The sequence below is a fragment of the Dendrobates tinctorius genome, unplaced genomic scaffold (assembly GCF_039654945.1).
Source record: "Dendrobates tinctorius isolate UK_male_01 unplaced genomic scaffold, ASM3965494v1 ptg000016l, whole genome shotgun sequence".
NCBI classification, from domain to species: domain Eukaryota; kingdom Metazoa; phylum Chordata; class Amphibia; order Anura; family Dendrobatidae; genus Dendrobates; species Dendrobates tinctorius.
The window spans coordinates 20,027,299-20,042,580 of NW_027361684.1; the positions used below are offsets into that span (position 1 = coordinate 20,027,299).

The following is a 15,282-nucleotide window of genomic DNA, read 5'->3' on the forward strand; positions in this document are numbered from 1 at the left end:
CAAACGGGTGGCTGACAGTAGACGCATGCCAGGTCTGGACCTGTGTGTGTGTGAATGGGTGTGGTTAGCGACTAAAAACATAAAACTCAAAATTCCATCTTTAAAATTGGGTCCAAGGTTTATTGGGCCTTTTAAGATTGCTGCCATCATTAACCCAGTTGCTTATCGGTTGGAACTTCCTGCAGTATACAAGATACACAACGTGTTTCACAGGGCTTTATTGAAAAAGGTGGATGGCGGACACGACGCCGATGCCACCTCCGGTCATGGTGGATGGCGATTTAGAGTTTGAGGTCTCCAAGGTAGTGGACTCTCGAGTAGTGCGCCGTACTCTTCAGTATTTGGCACACTGGCGGGGGTATGGTCCGGAGGAGAGGTCTTGGGTACCAGCCTCGGACATACATGCGGATCGGCTAGTCAGTTCTTTTCACCGTCGTCATCCGGACAAGCCGGGTCTTATGAGTCTTGAGGGCCCTGGGGTCCCTCGTAGAAGACAGGGTACTGTCATGTCGGACGCTATTTACACCACAGCGTCCGGCAGGCAGAGGTAGTTTCACCTCCGTCCACTTGTCATGTCGGACGCTATTCACACCACAGCGTCCGGCAGGCAGAGGTAGTTCCACCTCCGTCCACTATAGCCTCAGTGGCTCCGGCTTGATTTTCTCAGGCTATCGGGGGTTAATCTAGCTGGAGATCAGGTTGGATGTTTGGTCACGCCCACGGTCTTTAAATAGTCGTGCTGGCCTATGGGCGTCGCCGAATATATCTTGTGTTTCATACCAAGTGGTTCCGGTCTGGAGTGGAGGTGCTGGAGAGAGAGAGATTCATATCTGGTGTCGTATGATCCGTTGTTACCTTCTCGCCTTTCCATATTTGTGTTTTGTTGTGCCCTGTTCACATTACTGTATAGTCCTGTGTGTATGCGGCGCGGTGCAGTTTAAGTTCTCCCTGTCTGTCATTATTGTGTGGGGCTTTGGTGGTTTGTCTCCTCACTGGGTGGAGGGTGGAGGGTTAAGCTTAGGGCTGAGCAGGAGATAAGGAAAGGTTGGAGGCTCAGGCATTTGCACCATCAGCAAAAACCCTGAGTTGAGGGTGAGACAGGGTTTCCCCTAGTTAAAGGGACACCACAGGGGCCCCGGGTATTTCTGCCTTAGTTGACCTAAGCCCCGCGTGACAATCACTACCATTTAAACCAACCTCACTACCTCCTGTCACCACCAGAAGGAGAACGGAAGGAGAACTCTCAACTGGAGGAGCAGAAAATGAACTCATAACACATTTGTATCGGATCCACTAATTTAATGGCTTTAGGTTTATAATGGTGCGACTGTCCCCCAACGTTTTTTTACGGTGAAGAGGGTTGATTAGTGGCCATCTTTCCTTTTCTGGGACTGGAACTACTAACCCTGATTTTAGCAGGTCCTTTATGTCTGCCCAAATGGGGTCTATAAGGGTCCTAGACCAAGGATTTGTTACGACGAACCGTGCTGGGGGAGTTCTGTGAATTCGAGGGTATAGCCCTGGGAGACCATATTGAGGATCCATCGGTTTTGAGAGATGAGTTCCCATGCCCCCGCGAAGTGTCTGAGGTGACCCCCTACAGGTATGGCGTCATTGTCTCCTGCAGCTTTGTGTGGAGCGAGATGGGGGAGCCCTACTTTTCCCCCCTTTTGTGTACTCCCATCGAGGTGATTTCCCCTTCCCTCTATATTTCTTAGATCGGGGTCTCTGAAAGGGAAATTGTCTTTTTGTTTTTTCCTCCAGAAGACCTTTTTTGTCAACCGAGGCATTCTCCAGGATCTCATCTAAGGCCGGCCCAAAATACCCTCCCACCTGGGTATGGCACATAACTTATTCTTTGACTGATAGTCCCCTGACCAGGTCTTCATCCAAATGGCTCGATGAGCCGCATTGGACAAAGAATTATTCCTGGCCGCGAATCGTACGGATTCAGCTGAGGCGTCCGCCAGGAATCCGGTCGCGATTTTTAACAGGGGAAGGCCTTCTAAGATATCACCTCTAGGGGTTTTATCCTTCAATTGTTGTTCTAGGTGGTCGATCCATAGATGCATGGATCTGGCAACCGATGTGGCAGCTATGTTTGTCTTCATAACCGCTGCAGAGGCCTCCCAAGCCCTTTTCAGGAGCACATCGGCCTTCTTGTCCATGGGTTCCTTGAGGCTGGAGGAATCTTCAAAGGGAATTGAAGTCTTCTTTGACACCCTGGCTACCGGGGTGTCGATTTTAGGCACCTCATCCCAAATGTTAGTGTCCTCCTGGCTAAATGGTAGTCTAAGTTTAAAAGTCTCGAGGTATGACTAGTCGTTTCTCGGCGTCCTCCCATTCCTCCAGAATCATCGAACGGATATGATCGTTAACTGGGAAGACCTGATGGATCCTCGCTCTCAGGCCTCCGAACATCTCATCCTGGATGGATTTAGTCTTTGGGGCCTCCTCAATTTGCATGGTGCTTCTGAAGGCGCTGAGAAGCTCATTCGTGTTGTCCGAGGAGAAGAGGTATCTCTTCCCAATCTCCAGGGGTTCAGAGGTGATCTAGCCTTGCTCCTCCAAGTCCGTGTCAGGGATCTCCTCGTCCGATAACTGATCGGACTTCCATCTTGGCCTCTTAGCCTGGGGCTGGCTGGAAGACAGAGCGGGTAGCAGTCTGGAGACGGATGCCTGGACCTCCTCTCTGACCATTGTGCGTATTTCTGCAAAAAGAGAAGCCTGTTCGCCCCTGATGATATTCAGGGTGCACTCCTCACATAGGGGTTTTTTCCATGACCCTGGTAATTTATTGGCACAGATAGGGCATTTGGGTCTCTTGGAGGTCGATGCTGTGGCTGCCGGTGCCGTCTTCTCCTACAAGAACAGGAGTTTTATTAAGCTCCTGCCTTTTGGAATATACAGCCCCCCACTCCAGAGCCCTACTTACGGACGCTGGCTGCTCGGGCTGTGCTGCGTTTTCCATGGTGGGGAGGGACTACAGCGCATCTGTCTGGTCGCCCCTCCCCACTTTTATCCTGCCTTGTCCTGAGCCACCTTTCCACCGCGTCCGGCCGTGCTGATGTCGACTGTCATGGCGCCGCCGGAAGTTGTCATCGGGCGCCCGGAAGTGACGTGGCCACCGACACCTCCAGCATCTCTGGACAATGCGGCGTGAGTCGAGATCCCCACTGAGGGGAAGCGGCTCCGAGTCCCGGAGCAGCGCTCCACGGGACGCCTGGCGGAGAACTCCCCTTAGGGGGGTGCCGCCTCGGCCCCTCTGACGAGAGGATCTGGCGTTTGGACCCCGCTTCTGCTGGCCCTAGGTAAGTTCTTGCTTGCTAGATGCCGCGCTTCTTCTCTCGTGCCTGTCCTTACAGGGACAGGAAAAACACTGGAGTGTGGATGTGGGAGGGGACCTTTACCCTCTCGTGCATTTCTTGTCCATGTAAGGATGAAAGGACAACCCATCGTGCTGTCAGGATAGGACGTCCTGGAAATCAGTCTTAAGATAAAATGTCAAGACTGGGCCAAGAAATATCTTATGTTTCTTGTTCAAAGGTGGTCGTTTTTCAGGCTTCCTTACCTTGGCCATATCCCTGAGTATGGCACACCTTGTGCTTTTTGATACTTCAGTAATGTTGCAGCTCTGAAATATGGCAAAACTGGTGGCAAATGGCATCTTGGCAGCTTCACGCTTGATTTTCCTCAATTCATGGGCAGTTATTTTGCGCCTTTTTTTATCAACACACTTCTTGCGACCCTGTTGGATATTTACCATGAAACGCTTGATTGCTCGGTGATCACGCTTCAAAACTTTGGCAATTTCAAGACTGCTGCATCCCTCTGCAAGACATCTCAAAATTTTTGACTTTTCAGAGTCCGTCAAATCTCTCTTGTGACCCATCTTGCCAAAGGAAAGGAAGTTGCCTAATAATTAAGCACACCTTATATAGGGTGTTGATGTCATTAGACCATACCCCTCCTCATTACAGAGATGCAAATCACCTGATTTACATAACTGGCAGTTGGCTTTCAAGCCTATATAGCTTGGAGTAGGACAACATGTATAAAAAGGATGATGTGATCAAAATACTCATTTGCCTAATAATTCTGCACACAGTGTACATTGGTATTGGAGCGATGTCTTCCCTTTTCTGCTGCATGTAAATAGTGTCAGCAATCTGCTGATGGATGCAGGGCTATAGTGAACAAATGTAGGATTTACATTACGGACACATGAATAAAGGTATTTAATATTACTTATTTATTGATGTTAACACATGTCATATTTTTCAAGCTGTGCATCTTATTACTTATTTATTGCCTCTTGATGTTTCCACATGCCATATTTTTCAGGCTATGCATCTGTCTCTTTGTCTTGGTCTTCTTTTCTCTGAATATCGCTTGATTCAGAACTTTTTCCCGTAGTTCTTTAAATCCCAGAACTTTGCAAATGAAAAATGTACAGAAAACAATCATTAATGTAAATAATATACAATGATTTCCATAGCCAACGTCTTGCTTCTTTAGTCATCATAATTCTGAGCAGTAACCAAACAGGTAGGTGACAAACCCAGTGAGATTGAGATAGACTGAGAAGGGTGATAGCTCCTTTGGAGCCAACCACTGAGCTCCTGTAGACAGAGTGAAGGAACTACACAATTAAGGCTTCAAGTAGGATTTACCGTCAGTATTTCATATCCATTGGATACATTGCGGTAAGTACAGTATTACGTTAATGTTTTGAGTGAAGAACCTTCATCAGACGTAAAGGCTATGTTCAATGCATAAAGGTCAAAGGGGTCCAGGCTGTGGGGTGGGATTCCTTGAAACAGGGACAGCCAGGATCCAGCTGTATTAAGGCCTATATGCTGTATATGCATTGAACTTAGCTTATACGTCTGTTGAAGGGTCTTCACCTGAAATGCTAAGGTAATACTCTACTTACCGCAGTTTAACTAATGGATATGAAATACCGTCAATAAATCCTATATGAATGTAACCCCTGTGGGGGGAGACTGGTGTAAAGAAACTGAGTCTGATAGGAGGAGAGAGTATCAGAGAAAATGAGGACTGTCATACATTACTGGAAAGAGACAGCAGTGAACCAGAAAGAGAGCATCAAGTGCAGACTGATAGTTCTGCAGCTCCATGTGAGAGTATAGTGACTCTTGGAGCTACACTACAACTGCAAAGCAGCCACGTTTTGTAGGGTTGCCCACCTCCTCCTGGCTTCCCATCATGGAGAAGAACTCTGCCTCGCATCCCTAAGCAATTAAATCCTGAAGTATCAGGCTGGAACCCTGTGTGACTGTAGACCTGCCACATCGAGGAATGCGTAGCTTACTGGGACTTGTGGTTCCACTGGAGACAAGTACATTTATGGGAAAAAGTGATAACCCCCTTCTTGATTTTCTATTCTTTTCCATGTTTGTCACACTTAAATGTTTCAGGTCACCAAACAAATTTAAATATTAGACAAAGATAACACAAGTAATCACAAACTGCAGTTTTTAAATGAAGGTCCTTATTATTAAGGGAGAAAGAAATCCAAACCTACTGGACCCTGTGTGAAAAAGTGATTGCCCCCTAAACCTAATAATTGTTTAGGCCACCTTTAGCAGCAGCAACTGCAATCAAGCGTTTGCGAGAATTTTAGCCCACTCATCTTTGCAGAGTTATTGTAATTAAGCCACATTGGAGGGTTTTTGAGCATGAACTGCCTTTTTAAGGTTATGCCACAGCATCCCAATCAGATTAAGGTCAGGACTTTGACTAGGCCACTCCAAAATCTTAATTTAGTTTTTCTTAAGCCATTCAGTGGTAGACTTGCTGGTGTGTTTTGAATCATTGTCCTGCTGCATAACCCAAGTGCGCTTCAGTTTGAGGTTACGAACAAATGACCGGAAAATCATCTTCAGAATTTTTTGGTAGATGGCAGAATTCATGGTTCCATTTAGCACAGCAAGTCTTCCAGGTCCTGAAGCAGCAAAACAAGGACCATCACACTACCACCACCATATTTTACTGTTGGTATGATGTTCCTTTTCTGAAATGCTGTATTACTTCTGCACCAGATATAATGGGACATATACATTCCAAAAAGTTCAACTTTGTCTCATCAGTCCACAGATCAGTCCACAGATCCCAAAAGTCTTGGGGATCATCAAGCTGTTTTGTGGCAAAACTGAGATGACACTTTATGTTCTTATTGCTTAGCAGTGGTTTTCGTCTTTGAATTCTGTAATGCAGGCTATTTTTGCCCAGTCTCTTTGTTATGGTGAAGTCATGTAAACTGACCTTAACAGAGGGAAGTGAGGCCTGCAGTTCTTTGGATGTTGTTGTGGGGTATTTTTACACCTTTAGGATGAGTTATCACTTTGTTCTTGGGGTAATTTTGGTTGCCCGTCCACTCCTGGGAAGGTTCAACACTGTTCTAGTTTTTTGCCATTTGTGGATAATGGCTTTAGCTTCACAATTTGCTTTATGACCTTTTCCAGACAGATTGATCTCAATTACTTTGTTTCTCATTTGTTCCAGAATTTTTTTGGATTGCGGCATGATGTCTAGCTATTGAGGACCTTTTGATGTCACGCACAGTGTAGGAAAGACTAAGTGCAACACGAAGGTATGAGGAAAAGGGAGCCCAACTCTATTGAAGGGGGAAGTGGAGGCCCTTAGGCATCCCGAATCTAAGAACTTGTGTGTTCGAAGCGCACCCAGGTGCTCTGCAATTCAGTCCAAGGTAGTTCCCTTCAATGGGTATACCTATTTGTACATAGCTGCCATTTTGTACTAATGATTTTACTAAAGTTAAAATAAAAATCATTTTTTCCTTTGAACTGGATTTCCCCATTTTTTGGAACATTCTCCAGGTTTGCAGAGACTAATCCGTGCTCGGATTGCATCATGCCAGCAAAGAAACAGTGAGGTGAACTGAAATAACTCCTGTGAGATCTAAAGTCACCCTGTCTGCCCTAAACATCCCTCTATACAGTGGGGAAAACAAGTATTTGATCCCTTGCTGATTTTGTAAGTTTGCCCACTGACAAAGACATGAGCAGTCTATAATTTTAAGGGAAGGTAAATTTTAACATTGAAAGATAGAATATCAAAAATAAAATCCAGAAATTCACATTGCATAAATTATATAAACTCATTTGCATTTTGCAGTGAGAAATAAGTATTTGATCCCCTACCAACCATTAAGAGTTCTACTCCTAAAGGCCATGTAGACACTTCTAATCAAGCCATTATCTGCACTAAAGACAGCTGTCTGACATAGTCACCTTTATAATAGACTCCTGTCCACAGACTCAATTAATCAGTCAGACTCTAACCTCTACAACATGGGCAAGACCAAAGAGCTTTATAAGGATGTTAGGGACAAGATCATAGACCTGCACAAAGCTGGAATGGACTACAAAACCTTAAGTAAGATACTGGGTGAAAATGAGACAACTGTTGGTGCAATAGTAAGTAAATGAAAGAAATCTGGGGCACCATGCAAAATCTCATCTTGTGGGGTATCCTTGATCATAAGGAAGATGAGAGATCAGCCTAAAACTACACAAGAGGGAACATGTTAATGATCTCAAGGCAGCTGGGACCACAGTTTCCAAGAAAACCATTGGTAACATGTTACGCCATTAAGGTTTAAAATCCTGCAGTGCCCGCAAGGTTCTCCTGCTCAAGAAGGCAACATGTGCAGGCCTATCTGAAGTTTGCCAATGAACAGCTGGATGATTCTGTGAGTGATTGGGAGAAGGTGCTGTGGTCAGATGAGACAGAAATTGAGGTCTTTGGCATTAACTCAACTCGCTGTGTGGGAGGAAGAGAAATGCTGCCTATGACCCAAAGAACACCATCCCCACTGTCAAGCATAGAGCTGGAAACATTATGTTTTCGGGGTGTTTCTCTGCTAAGGGCACAGGACTACTTGGCAACATCAATGGGAGAATGGATGGATCCATGTACTGTAAAATCCTAAGTGACAATCTCCTTCCCTCCGCTAGGACATTAAAAATGGGTCGTGGCTCGGTCTTCCAGCAAGACAATAACCCAAAACATACAGGCAAGGCAACAAAGGAGTGGCTCAAAAAGAAGCACATTAAGGTCATGGAGTGGCCTAGCCAGTCTCCAGACCTTAATCCCATAGAAAACTTATGGATGGAGTTGAAGCTAGGAGTTGGCAAGTGACAGCCTCACAATCTTAATGATTTAGAGACGATCTGCAAAGAGGAGTGGACCAAAATTACTCCTGACACATACGCAAACCTCATCATCAGCTACAAAAAACGTCTGACTGCTGTGCTTGCCAACAAGGTTTCTTTGCCACCAAGTATTAAGTCTTCTTTGCCAGAGGGATCAAATACTTATTTCTCATTGCAAAATGCAAATAAATTTATATACTTTTTACAATATTATTTTTCTGGATTCTATCTCTCAAAGTTAAAATTAACCTACCCTTAAAATAGACTGTTCATGTCTTTGACAGTGGACAAACTTACAAAATCAGTAAAGGACCAAATACTTATTTCCCCCACTGTAGGTTCTGCACCTATTGCTGAGCAGGAACCTAATCCCTGCCTGACCCTGACGATAAGCCCTACTTAGAGAATGATGAGGGGTTACACTAGTCGATCACCACTACCACTAAAGACAGCTTGGATAGATGAACAAGAGGAACACCGATCTTGAGCAGACTCAGAAATTTAACAAAGACATCCTCCCGCAACACTAAAGATGAAGATAGCCGACTGCTATAGCTCCAAGCCTCAACAGAGGGAAATTAAAGTGTGACACAGGTCATACAGCCAAAGATTGCTATGGGCCGCTCCTACATTGCAGGTTAATACAAGTGTATTGAGTCACATTGTGGGTACAGCAACCACAACAAGCAATCCGCAAAAAGTCAGACCCTAAAGAGATTGTCATCACAGTGTGACGTAGCAGAGGCACATAGCAATCTACGGCCATGCCACCGTGTCCCAGCCAAAGTTATTGTGTAGTCCCAGCTTTAGGCCACGTTCAGTATTTGGTCAGTATTTTACCTCAGTATTTGTAAGATAAAATCAGAAGTGGAACAATCAGAGGAAAAGTATAATAGAAACCCATCACCACTTCTGTACTTATCACCCGCTCCTGGTTTTGACTTACAAAAACTAATGGAAAATACTGACCAAATACTGAACGTTGCCTTAAAGTGATCATTTTCCTGTTTTCTTGTAATTGTTGAGTGTAAACAGCCCTTTAATTGTATTTAATTAGTCTGAGCGCCCAGGAAAGCTCAAGCCCTGCCGACATCAAGTGACGAAATTAAAACATTGTCCTAATAACTGGTTCAGCTTCAGATACACCGCAGTGATATTCCTCCGCGGGTTTATAACATGTCAGTATTCTGCCAAATGCTTACTACTACTTAGGAAGATGGAATAGTTGTTCAAGAAGGGCCGGTCATCTTAGAAGGGCTCAATCAGATGTCCATTTTTTTTGGTCCGAGTTTCATAAGTTCTCAGATGAGAAAGTAAAAGTTTTTCTAACTCCTCTTATCTAGCAGTCTGTGGAGGGCGCTAGACTTCTATTGCTGATTTTGATCTGAAACTTGGATCAATATCAAACATTTCTCCGCTAGTTTGCTCACAGACTGGGCTGGCAAAAAAAATCAAGCATGTGAACAGCCCCATAGACTAAACTAGATATGAGTTCTAACCATGAAAAACACAGAAAGACGCCTGAATGAGCCCGAACTAAGAGACAATTCTTTGCCATGATTTGGGTTTTCCAAGCTCCGACACTAGTGATGAGTGAGCGTGCTTGGATAAGGTGATATCCGAGGATACTCATGTGCTAACGGAGTCTCTTCAGCATGCTCCAATAATATGTTGGAGTCCCCACGGCTGCGTGTTTCGCCGCTGTTTGACAATCGCAACACATGCAAGGATTTCCTGTTTATAATCCCTGCATGTGTTGCAGCTGTCGAACAGCCGCGAAACACGAAGCAGCGGGGACTCGAGCATATTATTGGAGCACGCTGAAGAGACTCCGTTAGCACACGAGCATCCTCAGTTATCACCTTATCGGAGCATGTTCACTCATCACTATCCGGGACACAATAATGAAATCATACTAAACCAATCTATCTACCTCTACAAAACCATATATATGACATAAATACGTCACAGAATGTCATAATTAGGCATTGTAGAAGCTTTCTCTGCCTCATTTAGGATGTCCCAGATCCATGTGCATAGAAACACTACAGAGGCCAGATATTGGCACGTCATCAGTAGAGTTATGCGAATTTTTGAAAATTCAGTTCCATTTATGATCGGCGACAAATATGGTTTTTGTAATATTCGCTGAACACAGCTGAACGTCAATGGAGTCAATGGGAGTAGAAATGACCGAATATGCTCGGAGTCGATCACCAAACATAAATTTGGCACGAATATGGCACCAATCTGGCACGAATATGGCAAATTCAGATTCGGCGACCGATTCCGGACATATTCGCTCAACTCTAGTCATCAGTTCAAAAAAGTAAGACAGATGAAAACCACAGGAATGGTGACGCGGAAACAACAGGGAATTAGCCATTGAATATAAATAATACTTTTAACAACATTTTCTGCTTTTAAATTCTAAACACCCTTGTAATTTGTTTTGTGGTGGTGCTGTGGGGGGAAGTGAATGCTCAGCTATTTGATGGGGGTCCTCACAGCAGGACAATTTGGATTGAGTTTATTATAATCTGAATTTTAAATCCCTTGCTTGGGCCATTCCTGATATGTGTATCCCCTCTTTGTGAGCGTCTTCAATATTTGTTTATTTTTCATTGTTTTCAATTATTCTGTTACAAAGTTTCAAAGACTTATAAAATGTATTCTTTATCATTCAGCCAATGATTATTAGTAAAATCCACGCACTGCTTATAATGCAATCTATAAAACTTACCAGTGTCATCAGTGACTTTGATCGTTTTTGGCATGGATGGTAAAGAAATCTTCTTGTGACCCAAAATACAAGACACCTTAGACGCGACCAAAGTGGAGCTAATAGTGGTAGATGAAAGACTCCCTGGAGCCACATCACGTAATGCACAATAACTGTGGAGCTGTATTAGTTTGTCCATTTCCGTTTCCAAAATTTCTAAGAAAAACATAAAAAAAAATTCAAGTCACACTTTTTTTTTAAATCAAAATTAGATGTCATAAATGCAACATCCATCATGTGCTGACAGCCAGAGTGTTAGGATTCTGAGTTCTGCCATACCTCTGCAGAGATCCAGATCCTCACATTTATCTCCAGAGGCTAAGTCCTTTACACCACCGTCTGAGCATGCTCACGGGACGAGCTCCTATTGGAGTTCGGGAGTCAGGTGCTCAGGTCCTGCTCTGAATTCTATTGGCTCCTCTGGGAGTTCTGGAGATTTCCAGTAGGTCCCGTACGCTATAAAAAGCGCGCATGGCTGTACCGCCATGCGCTAGTACGTATAGTCATACTTGCTGCTGTATGTTTGCTGATGGATGCATGGACTGGTGAATGACTCATTTGAAACCCCCATTCCTTGGTTATTACGAATGTGCGGTGTGTTAAATGCGGCTCAGTTGTCGCCGCACAGCAGTAGCGATTTTTTTTCATGGACCGAATCCATGTATGAAAAAAAAAAGTAGTATGTACTAATTTCATTCAGATTCACCCTTTGAAGTCTATGGGTGTGCAGAAATAAACAGATCCCATATGAAGCCACAGTAAAACATCCATTTTTTTATGGATACATTGCAATTCTTTAACATTGGAAACTGTACATGGTCCTATAAATGGTTAATAGCTGCTGCTGTAAAAACGTATTGCACACGGATGTCACGTAAGAAAAAAATTGTCGGAGTTTTCTCACGTAAACCCGGTTTCAGGTTGAGGAGGTACATAGCGCTCGGTACACGAGTAGCAGGCATACGAGCTGCGTCTGACAAGTTGCTTCCTAAATGTTGCCCTGGCTTTCCACTGCATCACTAGGAAAGATTTAGTACTGGCTTCCTTACTTTTAATGGCAGCATGGTTTCTGCAATTCTATGCAAACAAAAATTAAAGAGACTATGGCAGCAGGTTTTTGCTACCTTATCTGAGAGCAGCATAATATAGGCAAAGAGAAGCTGAATCCAACGATGTATCACTTAGACTACTGGGTGCAGCTGTTCTGAAACATTCAGAGCTTTTAGATTTAGAATGAAGCAGAGCTGAGAAAGCTAACCCCGCCCACACCAGGCTTTCTCTATAGACAATGAGCTGCTTATCACAGGGGGAGGGGGCGTTGCCAGACTAATGTAGTCCAGCAATATTAATCTTGTAGTGATAAATGTTTCACAGTTAGTAAACTACAGCACGCACTTTGACAAGTGACACATCCCTGAATTCTGTGTTTCAGCCTCTATCTCCAGCTGTCTTGAGATTAAATAGCAAAAACCTGCTGACAGATTCCCTTTAATTTCTAATGATGCAGGAGAAAGCCAATGCAACATTGAGGAAGTAGCTTTTCAGGGGCCCAAGAGGTAAAGGAGGCCCACTTCTACCTCTGTAAGGGGTCACAGAAACGGTTTATGCCCTAAACACATCCCGGTTCTGAATGTCTTACTTTGAAAAATAATGTTATGTACTTAATGCTGCTATATGTATATTATTGTTCAGGGAAATCATAGTAATTAAGTTAGCCCACTAGTGGGGGCATTTTAGCACACTTAGTTTAGGATAGGCAACTGTTAACTTAGGAGGGGCCAACTGTGGGTAAGCCAACAAGTTCGCAGCATTTTAGGCAGTAGGACCAGGGAGCCCAGACAGTCCAATAGGGCCTTAGAGCCCGGCCCACACAGTGGACCACATAACGTTCAAGCTAGGAGCCCAGTCGTTCAGGGCTTGGGACCCGAAGGCCCCAGCAGCAGAGGAATGCAGGGCAGCACCAATATGTGGCAGCTGACTACATGGGCTGATGCCCTTATGTCTGGGGTGAAATGGACAGGGAAACTCCTGAAGGTAGTTAAGCTGGACAGAAGGAACACTGCGGTAGCGGACAAGTCGGTATGACCTGGGAGCATTCTAGAAGAAGTGGGGAAAATCACAGGAACAGACAAAGATGCGTACTGTGATGTTCTCTGTGATGTTGCTGTACCTGAGCTGGACGTACTGCGAATGGATTCAAGTAAAATTGTGTTTGTTACAAGTTTAAACTGGACTCTGTCTCTCTTTGAATGGTACTGACAGGAGTGAACCCACCACAGATCAGAGGAGACCCTGGTGGTTCAGAAGGCATTAAAGAAGGTACATTGCAAAGAGGACATTGTATGCATGTGACGGGAGACCAGGGCGTGATTGAGCAATCTATGTCAGCCACGACTATGGCCCTAGCACCCCTCACACCTCCAAGGCAGATGTAATTGTATGTTGGACTGCGAAGGGCCCACATGTTGTTCTTGCACCTGGGCCTCTTCTGTCTGCGTCCGATTCTGCTATAATATGGGACAAATGATTCAGCAAATCCTTTATAACGTCTCACTTTCTTCAGTAGGGTCGTATATTACACAATACTTACTGAAATACTGTAATTTCTCCTGACATGTGGATTTCTCAAATCCGAGCTTCTTCTCCATTGATGATATGTCACAACCCAGATTGTTCACCAAATCCTCAGCGGCCGATGTTATTAGTAAAAGTTCTCTACTCATTTCGCTGTATTTAATTTTATATTTTTCTGTTGTTTCAGAAATGTTCTGCAATTTTTCCTGCAAGAATTTCACATAAGAAGAAGAGATATGAGTCGGTTTATCAATAGAAATGAGCTTCCTAACATGAGTCACAAATCCCTGGATTTTAGAATAGCAGGAAGAGTTTTTCACATGTTGTCATTGTCTGAACCACTCCCAAGAAAAAAAGCAGTATTGCGGTTTGTTAAGACTGTTGAGACTTTTTTTTTTTTTTTTTACCTTTGGTTGATATATTTTTACTTCTATGTATACAAGAAGGTAAAGACATCCAATATAAATCCAAAATGAAGAGGATTTAGATGCTAATTAATATATGTGCAACAAAAATAATATTTCTAAATGCAAATACCATTATCATCATGCAAAAAAAGGAACATTCAAAGGAAGCATCTGTCAGCACAAAATGACTGTTCAAACCAAGCACAGATGCTTAGTGCATCATTGTGATTTCATTTTTATACTTGGATTTTTGGGTGATTTGGAATCCAGCCTTCAGATGCTCGATGAGTTTACGTCCAGTGATCATTGAAAAGTCACTTTGTTCTAAACAAATGACACAATTAAAATCAGTAATGATTTTAAACTGGAATCTGAAGTGATTTAATGGTTATGTATGTGTTGTATACAGTAATATGAGTGACCATGGGGCAAACTAGTCATACACAATATGGTGACCGATACCACATACCATATGCTGTGCATCGTTCAAGTAAAGGCAGTCCTTGCCATCTAGAAAAAGGAATCTGTCAGCAGGTTTTTGCTATGTGTCATTTATTGGGCTGTGTGCTTTTGTTTTCATTCAATGAAGGTATCATCATCAGGAGATTATCAATGCCTGGACTACAGTGCACGCGAGCCCTGGTCTGACCACGACCCCTCCTCTGATAAGTAGCTCATTGTCAATAGTCAATGTACACAGAAAGCTGTGGTGTGGGCAGGGGGCAGCTTTCTGAGCTCTGCAATATGCTTCATCTAAGAACACTGATAGTTTACTGCATGCAGCAGTTGCAACACACAGTGATACAAAGATGAGGTAGCAAAAATCTGCTGACAGATTCCATTTAACCTTGTAATCTAATCTGGAAATACATAATTCAAATAGGGCTTGGGAGAAACCTTAGAAGGAAAACTTCACCTATGAAATTATTCCGCTAATACAATTTGAAGATGGCACCTTTTTCTGGGCTAATGGAATATGTCAGCAGTTTTTTTTTCTATTTAATCTGAGAGCATCATGATGTGGGGGCTGAGACACTGATTCCAAGGATGTGTCACTTAGCAGTGGGCTGTAGTTTCGATACAATCAGTATTTTATCAGGAGGAGATTATCATTAGATGACTAGCTGTAATGTGCAGGCCAGTCAGGCTAATCTGTGTAATCCCGCCCTCACCACTGATTGGCAGCTTGCTGACAATGTACAGTGTACAAAAGGATCAGCCAATCATGGGTGTGGGCGGGGTGATACAGAGCTCACTATTCTGACCACTGTTACACCTACAGCAGAAAAAATAGGGATGCTGAATATCCAAATATCTA

General features: G+C 43.7%; 1 protein-coding gene across 10 annotated transcripts in view; it reads right to left on the bottom strand.

The window, feature by feature from the left end:
• Positions 1-15,282, bottom strand: part of LOC141080387 (uncharacterized) — a 382,167-nt gene that overhangs the window by 67,664 nt on the left and 299,221 nt on the right. For 9 of the 10 annotated variants that reach the window (XM_073565553.1, XM_073565554.1, XM_073565552.1 and 6 more), the window contains 2 exons: positions 13,574-13,763; positions 10,945-11,139 (listed from right to left, as the gene is read on the bottom strand). In XM_073565553.1, coding sequence (XP_073421654.1) covers positions 10,945-11,139; positions 13,574-13,763 — 385 coding nt within the window. Of the gene's footprint in view, positions 1-4,291; positions 4,434-10,944; positions 11,140-13,573; positions 13,764-15,282 lie in introns of those variants that run through there. The other variant, XM_073565560.1, reaches the window with a different exon arrangement.